This window comes from Sapajus apella, unplaced genomic scaffold (genome assembly GCF_009761245.1).
Source record: "Sapajus apella isolate SASKATOON/1434 unplaced genomic scaffold, GSC_monkey_1.0 scaffold147, whole genome shotgun sequence".
NCBI lineage: Eukaryota > Metazoa > Chordata > Mammalia > Primates > Cebidae > Sapajus > Sapajus apella.
Genome location: NW_022437087.1, coordinates 1,466,467 through 1,480,367, shown reverse-complemented (window position 1 = coordinate 1,480,367; position 13,901 = coordinate 1,466,467). Strand labels below are relative to the sequence as shown.

The following is a 13,901-nucleotide window of genomic DNA, read 5'->3' as shown; positions in this document are numbered from 1 at the left end:
AGAAAGAAAGAAAGAAAGAAAGAAAGAAAGAAAGAAAGAAAGAAAGAAAGAAAGAAAGAAAGAGAAAGAAAGAAAGAAAGAAAGAAAGAAAGAAAGAAAGAAAGAAAGAAAGTAAGTCAAGACTCTTGAAGGAATGCTAGCATTAAATTCAGAGGACGATTGAGTCCAATGCAGTGTTTTATACAAAACTGACAAGTTGAAGTTCTTTAGCCATCGGTATTTAGGAAAAAGCTTCATTAAATTTGGGTAATTTTCCAAGGTCCTTTCCACTTGCCTCCATCAAGCTTTCTCCAGAAAGGAGTCCACACTGTCCAATTCACTCATTCAAGAAACACTGAGCCGGAGCAGTGGCTCGCAGCTGTAATCCCAGCACTTTGGGAGGCCGAGGTGGGCAGATCACAAGGTCAGAAGATCAAGACCATCCTGGCTAACACAGTGAAACCCCGTCTCTACCAAAAATACAAAAAATTAGCCTGGTGTGGTGGCACATGCCTGTAGTGCCAACTACTTGCTAGGTTGAGGCAGGAAAATCGCTTGAACCTGGGAGGCAGAAGTTGCAGTGAGCCAAGATCGCACCACTGCACTCCAGCCTGGTCGACAGAGCATGCCTCTGTCTCAAAAAAAGGAAAGGAGAGAGAGAGAGAGAGAGAAAGAGACTTACTGACTGGGTGAGCTAAGGGACTCTGTCTCCAAAACATACAGGAGGACTTCTAATGTCTCACTTTCCTCTCTAGCCACAGGATTCTCAGATTCTACCCAGCACACATTAGATCCCTTGTCAATCATCATTCCCTGCTAATATAGGGCTTCCCACTTTTCACCATGAAGATCTGCAACTTCTTTCAGTGCTTCTGTGCTGAAGAGAATGGCTTTTCAAAGTTTATTGTTCTTCCCCAACACCTCCCCCTTAACATTTTCCCATTTCTTACCTGTTGGGAGATCCAGGTCAAGCACATATTACCTGGTTTGCATATTATCCCAGCAAAGATTCCATCCATTCATGCATCTTTTGATTTAAGAGAGTCCTCAATGTTTATGCCACTGCTCACTGGGAAAATGGTCATATTCACTTAAAAGCTCCTGACCAGTATGTAACTAAAAGTGAACAAATTCCAAAGGATGATATTGCCCTTGTGAGAGCTTCGTCTGTTTTCCCTGATGTGCAGGTGCTATCCTACCCAGAGAGAAACCCAGTGACCACTGTCATGTACTGTGCTAGGCTGGACTAGGTTGTAGGGGAGGCCAACTGTGACATCACAGAGGCAGAACAACACTCAGGGCCAAGGAAATGACCGCTTGATTCCTGTTTGTCTTCGGGGCACCCTCTGCCCTTGGTGGATATTTCAAACTCACAAATAACATTTCCTACCCAGGACATTTACCAGAAAAAACAGATTGTAATCTGGCCACCTTGGCTTCCTCTCTGAGAAGAGGCTGAGCCCTCCTGATGAGTCCTCAGTGTCCCTCTGGCCTTTACCCACCAGTGACTGGCCTATAAGAAGTCACTAGGACAATGAAGTGTGCAAGAGCAAAACCTCTGCTAATGAGGATCAGCGGAAAACAAAAAACAACAAAGGCAAAATCACTAAAGGGTCAGTGTTAGCACAATTCCAAAGCAGAAGGAAGTCAGCTTAGACCCACAGAGAAAGGGGAGTTCAAACTCCAAGATTGGAGGCCCCTAAGGGGCCCCAACATCATTCATTCCCCTTAGGTTGGTTCCCACACAAGGTCTTCAACCTCCTCCCAACCTCTGAGCTGACCTCTGTGGGCCATACAACTCTGACCCCAATGAGGCAATTTCCCCTGCCTGGCAAAAACACCCAGGGCACAGAGACAGTATTTGGTTCCCTTTTATCTATCATCTATCTATCTATCTATATCTATGTGTCTATCTATCTATCTATCTGGCATCTAATCTATCAATCATCTGTCATCTATCATCTAATCTATCAATCATCTATCATCTAGCTGTCATTTACCTATCAATCACCTATCTATATATCTGTCTATCCTCTATCTATCAGCTTCTGACAATTCCTACTTGACTCTACCAACAAACAGGCACAAACCTGTCCCACAGTCTCTTCTCTATTCCCTAAATAGGCCTAACTCCACCACTTGCTTTCACCTGGAAAGGGCATTTTGGTTCAGCCTCTTCATTTCAAATAGAGATAGAGGCCCAAAAGGGTTAATGACTTTCCCAAGATCACACAGCAGAAGTAGACTGAAATTCAAAACCATTGTGCCCTAGGGACACTGGGCTATGTAATACTGAAGGATCTTCAGGTTTTCAGTTACAGAAGAAAAACATGGTTCGCAAATACATAAACTTGCCCTTGGGCTATCAAATGCTGGCTATGGATGGGGTAACAGTTCAGGAGATGAGGTGGTTAGGGAGTGTCCTCACCCCCATCAAAGGAAGCAGTAAAGATCCTGGAAAAGCAAACTGGATGAAGGTGGAAACAGGAAATGGGAGCAGGATGGGGAAGTGGAAGTTCACAGCAGTTACTCCTGGATCATGGAAATTTGAGGTGGTTTTTACCTTCTTCCTTTAGCTCTACTGTGCAGCTTGAGTTTTCTTCACAGGTAGGTAGGTATTCATTGACATAATTAGGAAAAGCAGACCAACGAGCAGGATTCCCAGAGTCAAACCCAAGAACCAGCCTCATGATCCTGGAGTCACAAAAGATGTAACACCTGCCTACAAGAATGCAGTCAGAAGAAATGAAACCTTCCATAAGCTGAAAAGCAGACAGCTATCTATTACAAGGTACCCATTCTGCTACTCAAGCTGAGCTGCCACAAGCTGCTAGGACAAACAATGCTGGACTCTTAGGACCCCCATTCCACCCTAGGCACAGCATCATAGCTTTAGAACTATCCAGGATCTTTGTCCAAAAGTCAACATGGTCTTCTGGATCAGAGAGGCAGATCAATGACAGTGCCTGGATGCTCACTTAAGTCCCCATGAAAACTAATAAAAGTGGAGAGAAGGGGTAGCAACAGCTCTTAAAAATAAAGAGTTGACCATATGCCCAAACCAGAAGGATCTTCTATGATAGGAAGGAATTCAGATGCATAGTCAGTGGCTAGTGAACATCAGCCACAAAACCCAAAGTAGCTCCAGAGGTAGCTAAGCAGGGGGTGACAACCGTGCCCCATGGAAGGGAGCACACCCCTCCTGCAGCAGACTTGTGTGCTTATCATACACTTTTACAGCAGGCGGCTGTCAAATCACCAACTCAGGATAGGAGAGTTTTCCCACGCACGGAAGTAAAGTGTGTTGAGGAAGAGGCGTCTTTTTCTAACTCATGCAAAGAACATCATATGGGCTAACAGTAACCCACGGACAACCTGACCCCATGGACTGCTCCTCCACAAAAGCCTCAAGGAATCCCATCCAAACCACATAAGCACTCCCAGGTCAAGTCTCTTGGTCTCCTCAATAACTTTAGTTCCACATTCATCACAAATCTTCAGCTCCTTGGCAGGAACTCAGCCTGATGCACAGACACCCAGGCTAACTGCATTCTGAGGCATGCAACCTCCTCACCTGGGAGCAGCGCCTGCAGGCAGGTGTATGCATCCACGAAAGACTGTTCAGAGCCAGCCTCAGGTTCCACAAGACCCATATCTATTTTTTTTTCACTTTTCAGAAATGGATAGTCAGAGAAGAGGCCAGGCGTGGTGGCTCATGCCTGTTATCCCAGCACTTTGGGAGGCCAAGGAGTACAGATAACCTGAGGTCAGGAGTTCGAGACCAGCCTCACAAACATGGTGGAACCCCATCTCTACTAAAAATATAAAAATTAGCCAGGCGTGGTGGTGCACGCCTGTAATCCCAACGACTTGGGAGACTGAAGCAGAAGAATCACTTAAACCCAGGGGGCAGAGGTTGCAGTGAGATTGCACCACTGCACTCCAACCTGAGTGACAGAGTAAGACTCTGTCTCAAAAAAAAAGGAAAGAAATGGGTAGTGATAGAAGAGAAAAATACATCAGCCAAAAAGAGTTTCCTGACATGGGCCACAGACCAGGAATGTCCCATTGCTGGTGCCACCAGCTCAGCCCCTAGCCTCAGATATGAGAAGGCATTGTGCCAGGGTCAGTGATATACTGCAAATGGCCAGTGTATCACATCTGTGTGCCAACACTAGGTCTATTCATTGATAAGGAAGGAGAAACACAACAGTCTGATGCCTATGACCAGAATTTGAAGCATAAGAGGACAAAAGGAGTTTCTCAAAAAAAAAAAAGAGCAAAAACATTCTTGCACATAGATTTATTGCAGCAAAGTACAGAAACTCCTTTGGGTTCCCAATAGAAAATGAGGGCACATTCCCCCCAGATAGTCCATATACCAAAAAGAAGAGGCAAATATGTCAAACAGTAAACTGAGGGGGAGAGAGACCTCAGAGAAAATAAAAACATGGTACCCAAATTATAAGACATGCAAGGCACAGAGGAACATACTGAAGAAGAACAAGATGAACCTATCAGGCCAAGCAAAAAGATGAGATGACTTAACTAGTCATGTTATTAAATTGATGTCATTGCAGGAAAAGAACAAGAAGGAAAATGAAAGAAAAAAGAACAGGTAAACAGATTAAAAATTCTTCAAGATTAAAATATTGACGAATAACCCAGCAATTCTACTCAGGATATATACCCCAAATAATTGAAAACGGGATGCGAATACAATCAGTATTTTATGGACTGAATGTTTATATCCTCCCAAATTCATTTGTGGAAGCCCTAACTCCCAATATGATAGTATTTGGAAGCAGGGCTTTGGGGAGGTTATTAGGCTTAGAAGAGGAACAAGGGTAGGGACCCCATGATGGGACTGGTGTGCTTATAAAGAAGAGAAAGAGAGGCCAGAGTGCTCACTCTCTCTCTCTGCCATGCGAAGACACAGGGAGAAGGTAGCCATCTGCAAGCCAGGAAGAGGGCCCCTACAAAGACCCAAATTTGCCAATGCCTTGATCTTGGACTTCCCAGCCTCCATAACTGAAAAATAAATATCTATTATTTAAGCCACCCAGTTTCTAGTATTTTGTTATAGCAGTCTGAGCTGACTAGGGTAAATATTCATTGCAGCACTAGTCCCAATAACCAAAAAGGATAAAAACCCAAATGTTCACAATGGATAAACGAATAGACAAATTATGGTATATTTATACAATGGAATATTATTCAGCCATGAAAAGGAATAAACTACTGATAAAATGTTACAATATGGATGACTATCAAAAACATTGTGCTAAGTAAAAGAAGCAAAACATGAAAGGTCACATATTGCACAATTCCATTCAATAAGTAAATCCAGAGAGGCAGAGGACAGATTAGTGATTGCCAGGAGCTGGGTGGAGGGGGAAATGGGGAGTAACTGCTTAAAGGGTATGAGATTTTACTTTGGGGTGATGAAAATGTTTTGGAACTAGATAGAGATGATAATCGTACAACACTGTGACTGTACTAAATGCCACTGAATTATTCATCTTAAAATGGCTAACTTTATGTTACATAAATTTCAATCTAAAAGAAAAAAGGCAGTTTAAGAACCATAACAACCGAATGCAATGTATGATCTTTGGTTAAATCCAGGTTCATACAGGCTGGCTATAAAAGACATTTGGGCAAGATTAGGGAAATGTGAATATAGGCTGGGCATTAGAGGACATAAAGGATCATTGTTAGGTGTGATAATGGTAGCATGGTTGAGTAGAAAAAGGCCCTTATTTTTCAGATGTGCATACTGAAGTATTTGGGGATGAAATGTTATGCAGTTTGTTAAAACGCTTCAGGGAAAAGAAAATGAGATAAAGCAAAGATGGCAAAATATTAACACCTGTTAATCTATGTGATGGGGTAGAGGCATTCATCATATTTTTCTCTTTAGTTTTCTGTATGTATAAATTTCTCAAAATAGAAGGTGAAAAACAAATTCACAGGGTAGACAATAAACAGTAAACTTCAGGCCTGGCATGGTGGCTCACATCTGTAATCTCAGCACTTTGAGAGGCCAAAGCAAGAGGATGGCTTGAGCCCAGGAGTTCAAGACCAGCCTGGACAACATAGGGAGACACTGACTTTACAAAAAAAAAAAAATGCAAAAAGAAAAAACCTAGTCAGGTGTGGTAGCACATACCTGTAAGTTTCAGCTACTATGGAGGCTGAGGCAGGAAGACCACTTGAGCCTAGAAGGTGGAGGCTACAGTGAGTCATGATTGTGCCACTGTACTTCAGCCTGGGCAACAGAGCAAGACCCCATCTCAAAAAATAAATAAATACATAGATAAACTTCATACACTTTACAATGTTAAAAAAAAAATGCAATTAATAGAAAAAGAGGAGAAATACTTCAAGAATGGAGCAAAAAAGTTACCTAAAAACTAAAATCATCACAAATAAGACAACACTTTTTTATTATTCTTCCCCAGATTAGTTAAGGCAACTATATTAACAGATAAAGGAACAGAGAAGAAACATCCAACCCATGTATAACTATTTCTTCCCAAAATAAAACCCACACAAATAGTGTCCAAACAATAAATAAGCACTTACCAGGATAAAAAAAACTTTCCTCAGTTGAAAACAGATTTCAGTTTGCATGGCTCATCATATATTAAGCAAAATTAGTGGAAAGAGATTCACTGTTAGACATGTTCTGGTGACATTTTTTAGTCTCAAGGACAAATAATGAGTCATCAGAATTCAAAGGTGAGAAAATAGGAGGTAGAGAGATTATCTGCAAGGGAATACAAATCAGGATTGCCTCAATATTTACCTCCAACAGGAGGTTTTAGAAGATAATTCAGCAATATCTACATTTTAATATTTAAACACTTTTCACTTTAAAACTACTCTATTAAGACACATTATTGTTCACAACAGAAGGCAACCAAAAAAAAACGTTCTAAATATGTGAAGTCTCAGAAAACATATGGTGTACCCTTCTTGAAGAATTTACTTGTAAATGTGCTTCATGTCAGACAGAGTTTGGAAAACCTAAAAACTCAAAATGGCAAAGTGAACATCAACTAAGTTTAATATAAATGCATGCATAATTTATAACAAGAGTATGAAGAGAAATACAAAAGAAAATCACTGAGGTTATTTTGAAATGCTGACTTGAATAGTACTAGATTAGATTGCCAAAAGTCTCAGGAAATGGAAGAAAAGAAAAGAGATACAGAAAAACAACCAAAACAAAAAAACGTGAGATTGTCTATCAGAGAGAGTGAAAAAACCTTTTTTTTATTGATATCAGCAATTTCATAAATATAGATTTATTAAGGATTTTTTAAAAAGTTAATAGGATCCACTATTAGCATTAGAAATGGCATAACTATGATACAGACAAAAGTACAAGATAAAGTAAATGTAATGATAATGTAAAGACAGAACTAAAAGCAAAGAACAAGGAAAACAAAATGGCAGATGACCAGACATACCACTGTGTCAACAGTACATATGGTTTAGATTTTCTCATTAAATAATAGGCAAAGACAGTCAAAACTGGTTCAAACATAAACTACCTGTTCTTTAGCAACTCTTTAAAGTGCCGGGCATGGTGGCTCATGCCTATAATCCCAGCATGTTGGGAGGCCAAGGCGGGTGGTGGATCACGAGGTCAGGAGTTTGAGAGGAGCCTGACCAACATGGTGAAACCCCGTGTCAACTAAAAATACGAAAATTAGCCAGGTGTGGTCATGGTGGTGCATGCCTGTAATCCCAACTACTGAGGAGGCTGAGGCAGGAGAATCGCTTGAACCCGGGAGGCAGAGGTTGCACTGAGCCAAGATCGCGCCACTACACTCCAGCCTGGGCAACAGAGTAAGACTCTGTCTTAAAAACAAAACAAAACAAAAACAACAACGACAACAACAAAAAAGCCTTTAAAGTAACATCACAGTGTTACACTGAAAGATGAGGTCAAATGTGAGAAAAAAATTAAATTAGGGAGCAATATTTATATCATTCTGAGTATAAGAAGAAGGCAGAAAATGGGATTAAAGGGTCATTTGAGAGCTGAAAGGTACAATCAGTAGTGGAGCCTTGTGAACACTGAAGCTTTTGCATCAAGATACAGTAAGCCATTAAAACACAGAAACATTACAATAGGCTCTTGATTCAAAACACAGATCTCAGCTCTTTTCCCTTTAGCACCAATATTCTCCCTGCAATGACCATAGGGACTATAAAACTGGGAAATATCTAGGGCAACTCCCAACTACCTGGCAGCAGCTTTGAGAAATTTCTGAAACACAGAAAGCAGGCAGGAATTCCTAAGGCAAGGATGGATTGATCTCACCGGTCAGACTCCACACACGGTGGGACATAAAAAAGGCCATAGGAGTGGAAATCCTACAGATGCCCCTACCAATAGCACTTGTGGTAGTCATTGATGAGGGTAGCTCAACTTCTCTAACTTTGGGCAGACCCACAAAAAGAAAAGGAACTCTTGGCACAGCAAGGAAAGAAGCCCTACCAGAGATTTCCTGTGGCTGCATCCATTAATTTTTATGAATATTGAGTGTCTACTGGGTGACAAGTACTGGGGCTGGGAACACAACAGTAAACAAAACACACATGAAGCCTGCCCTCATGATGACCATGCTATCTAATACATAGCCACTAGCCGCATGTGGTCGTTTAAATTTATACTTTAATTAATTAAAAGTAAATAAAAGTTTAAAAATCCATCTCACTTGCACTAACCACATTTCAAATGCTCAGTAGTCATGTGTGGTGAGTGGCTATCACACCAGGCAGCTCAGATCCAAGAACACTTCCATCAGCACAGAAAGTCTGCACTGGGCTGAATTGGTCTAGAGCAAGGCCCTCCCTTGCCAAACTATCAATCTGAAGCTCTCCCTTCTCACCCTGTCTGGGCTGACAACAGACTATATCTCACCTACTGAAACTAGACAACACTGAAGCTATCTTCTTTGAAGAGCATGGGAGAAAATAACCCAACACATGAAGAAACTCAGTCATTTAAAATAAGAGAACCAATCGGAGAAATCAAAGTAAGTATGACCATAAGAAACAAACTCACAGAAAGCAAGGGAAGGAAAAGTCAAAACAGTACACTGATTCCGATTTCCAGGTTGGATTCTTGATGACATTGTCCCCTGGAAGAATTACAAACTGAGATCAAGATTTCTATTCCTAGAACAGAATTGTTCACATTAAAAATGGTATAGCATATACAGAAAAAGTAGCTTGCATATCAAAGGAAACCAAATGAGAGACTTAGAAGACAAACGAGAAAATTCTCTCAAAACTTAAGAAGGCTCTACAGATTAATTTGTCTGTAGAAAGAAGAGAGATTTGGAAACCAACCCCTGGGGGAGGCAGTATACATTAATAACAATATATAAAAAGTAAAGTCTACTTTATATTCAAAACAATTGATTTAATTTGTGATAAAAAACTGCAAACTAGAGAACAATACACAAAAAAGCTTGCAACAACCATAAAGGATCAGCTAAATAAATCATTACAAGATATATGATGATGGATTAATATATTTAATATATAAAGGTAAATTGGAAAATGACAATTTAAAAATGGAAAATATCAAAAGGCAATTCACAAAAGAAATGCAAATGATCAGCACATATGTAAAATCAATATATGTACATTTTAAAATAGATCATAAAAGCAAGCATTTCAAAAGAATGACAAGGCCCAGTGCTGGCAAGGAAATGACAAACAGGTACTCTGACAGAAACACTATGGGTAAGAGGACAAATTGCTCATCTTTCTGTTAACTAATAAATTGGAAATGACTGCCCCTCTTTAGTGCCATCTTCTTTTAATAAGAAAATTTAAAATGACTCCTTCCCACAACAGATTTCAATGTCTCTCTAGTGGTTTTTTGTAATATTTATCTCTCAAGTAGAACTGTCTCCTGTAAAAATATTAGATCCAAGAAGAACACAGCTTCTTGGGGAGAGAAATAACGAGAGTAGCTTTCTTTCAATGCAACCCAAATTACATAGTTTTCTGCACACGTCAAAAGACGTGTTTTGTCAAGGAAAAAAACTAAAGATCAATCCTTTAGTCTCTAAAAACCTTTGTACAGGGTTAAGGAATGAAGTTCTGCCATCATAATGCACCACTGTGCTCTTTCAGATACATGATTAAAGATTACGTTGTTTCCTTTTGCCAACCTGAAATTTCAGCTCTTAAGAAATATTTTTGCCTGCTTTCTTGTAACTCAAGTCAAATACCAATAAAATTAGCCATTTCTGAAGAGAACTAAAACAAACCAACAGGGAGAAGTAGGAGTTTAAATGCAGCTCCACTTCAATAAAACAAAACTGACAAATTACTAGAAATCCATTGCACACCGAATGTCCTAGTGTCAAATCTCCTGATTCCCAAAGTTATCTGTTGAAAAGCAATTTCAGCAAATAATTATTTCAGCATGTTCCCACTCCCCGTGATAGGAATTATTTCTCTCTCTCTCTCTCTATCCCCCAGGCTGGAGTACAGTGGTGCAGTAGTAGGATCTCAGCTCACTGTAACCTCCACCTCCAAGGTTCAAGCAATTCTCCTGCCTCGGCCTCCCAAGTAGCTAGGATTACAGGTGGCTGCCACCATACCCAGCTAATTTTTATATTTTCAGTAGAGACAGAGTTTCACCATGTTGGTCAGGCTGGTCTCGAACTCCTGACCTGAGGTGATCCACCTGCCTTGGCCTCCCAAACTGCTGGGATTACAGGTGTGAGCCATCACACTCAGCCAGGAATTCTTTCTCTGACTCCACAAAGAATAAACAGGCACCAGGCAAGAAGGCACACATCAATAAATGCACAGATGCCTCTTGGTATCCATGAGGGATTGGTTCCAGGACTCCCATGGGATACCCAAATCCTTGAATGGGCAAGCCTCTGATATAAAATGGAGTCGTATTTGTATATAATCTATGCACATTTTTGCATACACAGCACTTTAAATCGTTTCCAGATTACTTATATTACCTAATATAACGTAAATGCTATAAATAGTTGCTATGCTATATTGTTTAGGGAATGATGATGAGAAAAAGCTTGCACATGTTCAATTCAGATGTTTTGGTGTTTTTCTCAAATTTTTCTGACCTGCTTTTGGTTGACTCCACAAATGTGGAACCCATGGATACTGAGGGCTGGCTGTACTTCCAAGCTGCATTCTATCCCAGCCACCATGAGAGCACAGAGCAGAGGCAAGGCCCGAGCCTTGCAATTCTCCCAGGCTCATGCTGGCCCTACAAGGTAACACTGTGTGATTTGAAAAGAGTTGCATAATTCTGTGTGCCTCAGTTTTCTCATCTATAAAATGGGGATGGCGGCATCTTCTTCATAAAGTGTGAGAACTTTATAAAATCTGTAAATTATACTGGGTACAGGGTTGCTATTTTATTTTTAGTACAAACAGTAATAAAAATGGAGTTTTGCGACTGTTTATTATAACAGTGTAGAAATAGGAATTTATATCGACAGACCCCAAAAGAACAGAAAGATAAAAGTAATAATTAAAGGGTGATAGAATTAAAGCGGATTTTTTAACCTTAAAATAGCTTGTATTTTTGTCATAATAGTTTTCAAATAAATAAAAATTGGGGAAATGATCTGATGCCCAAAGAAACAACTAATTAATTTCCATCCAAAGAATCTTCATCTTATATCACAACAAACATGGTGAATTTTATTGCACTGACAAAGAACCTGAAAAAAACTCAATGAATAATCACAAAATAATAAAAGCATTTATTTAGCAATTACGACATGGCAAGCATTCTACCAAGTATCTTACACATATCAATTCAATTTATTCCCATCACAAGACTGGGAAGGAGTTATTATTATTGTCTTCATTTTACAGATGAGGAAACTAAGGCTCAATAAGTAGTGTGCCCAAGATCACAGAGCTGATAGATGGCAGAGACAGTCTTCCACCTTAGACAGGAGGGCAGATGCTGTCAGTGCCCCACCAACGGCCCCCAGGACTCACTTTTCTACAAGATCAAAACAAATACCTGCAACTTTCAGTCTGGAGGCCTTTTTACCCCCTAACCAAAGGAACAAGATTAGCCCCTGTGCCAGGCTAATTGGAAGTGCCAGAGAGTTAACGTCCCAGAAGCAGTCCTCAGCCAATGGTGAGCAGGGCAGCACAGTTAGTGGATAAATGCCCCAGCCTTTTGCCTTTGCTGGGATAACTCTCGGGTGGCTTCTATGCTGTCTCTGACAGTTTCCTAGCAAGAATGAGCTCCAGTTACCCTCAGCGGTAACTAACTTGATTAATAGTGCACCTTTATTTGCTTCCTTCTCCTCCCAGTCTCTCTCCCTACTCCCCTGCTAGTTTTCCTGGGATCACTGCAAGAACTACAACATCAACACCTAACACACACAAGCACGCATGCACACATGCACACACTCACACACACACACTACGAGGTCTGCTTACAGTGGGGTGCAAACCAAGAAAACAAACTACGCAGTCCAGTTATACCACCCCACACTCTAACCATCAGGCTATATCTACTGTATGAAGGAAACAACAGGAGCTTCCCCCTTCAGAGTCAATCCCAAATATACTCAGCTTCTGAAGGGTCCTGAAAATATGCACCTGGCCCTTACATCATAAATTAAGTGCAGACCTTAGTACATGCAGTATGGAAATGTGTGATATCATGAAAGGGTAGAGAAGATTTGAGGGACATAAGTCATCACTCCAGCATTCTGCTCCCCAGGGAGCAGAGAAGAGTAGAAAGAGGAGATTTCCAAAGGCAGTTTTGTTTGTAGGATGAAGTTTGGCAAAATTTGGTTTTAAGAAGCAGAATTTCATTTTCTGTTCCAGGCAGGGAGGTCAGTGGAGAAAGTTACCAGTTGGCATTTATTACAGGTTTGTTATGTGCCAAGCCCTGTGCTAAGCACCTCACCTGCATTAGCTCATTTAATCCCCAAAGTTGGGCTGGGCACGGTGGCTCACGCCTGTAATCCCAGCACTTTGGGAGGCCAAGGCGGGTGGATCATGAGGTCAAGAGATCGAGACCATCCTGGTCAACATGGTGAAACTCCATCTCCACTAAAAAAAAATACAAAAATTAGCTGGGCATGGTGGCGAGTGCCTGTAGTCCCAGCTACTTGGGCGGCTGAGGCAGGAGAATTGCTTGAACCCAGGAGGGGGAGGTTGTGGTGAGCCGAGATCGTGCCATTGCATTCCAGCCTGGGTAATAAGAGTCAAACTCCGTCTCAAAAAAAAAAAAAAAATTCCCAAAGTTGAGTTCACCATGTTGGAGCTGCTCTTTACCCTACTATACAGAAGAGGAGAGTGAGGCTTACATAGGATATGTGACTTGTTCACCATCACACAGCCACCAAAATGGCTGAGCTGGGACTCTAGCCAGATTTCTGATTCTAAACCCAAACTCTTAATATGCTAAATGACTACTGTACCAAAACTTCCATTAATTAAACTATATGTCACGTATAAAGCGCTTGAGATACATAAGCGCTTCTAAGCCTCACCACAACATTATAAGTCAGAATTAAGCCAAATACTTTGTAAGCTGCACAAATCCATCAGCCTTTGAGGTATTTACCCCAATTTGCAGGTAAGAAAACTGAAAGACATTTCCCCAAAGTCCCCTGCAAGTGCCAGTGCAGACAGCCAACCAGACTCAGCTCTCCCACCTGGCTGGGGCTCCCAGTTCCACTGTGCTCTTCATATTATCTGCAGAAAGATACTATTTCCTCTTCTGCAATCCTTGCTGAATCCCAAATCTCTGTGCCTAGACTTAATTACAACTCATGTACACCTTCTCCCTGCTCAGAGGAAACCTAAGAGCTCCCCTTCCATAGGTTCAGCCCTTCCATGATCTCCAAGTTCCCCTAAAGTCTCAT

At 40.9% G+C, this 13,901-nt stretch overlaps 1 protein-coding gene across 4 annotated transcripts in view; it reads right to left on the bottom strand.

Annotated features, from left to right (window-relative positions):
* The window catches only part of SH3GL3 (SH3 domain containing GRB2 like 3, endophilin A3), a 143,741-nt gene that overhangs the window by 109,390 nt on the left and 20,450 nt on the right, over positions 1-13,901 (bottom strand). The window contains exon 1 of one of the 4 annotated variants that reach the window (XM_032264799.1): positions 930-1,715. The exons of the other annotated variants lie outside the window; for them this stretch is intronic. Coding sequence (XP_032120690.1) covers positions 930-998 — 69 coding nt within the window. The 5' untranslated portion in view covers positions 999-1,715. Of the gene's footprint in view, positions 1-929; positions 1,716-13,901 lie in introns of those variants that run through there. 4 annotated transcript variants of the gene reach the window in all.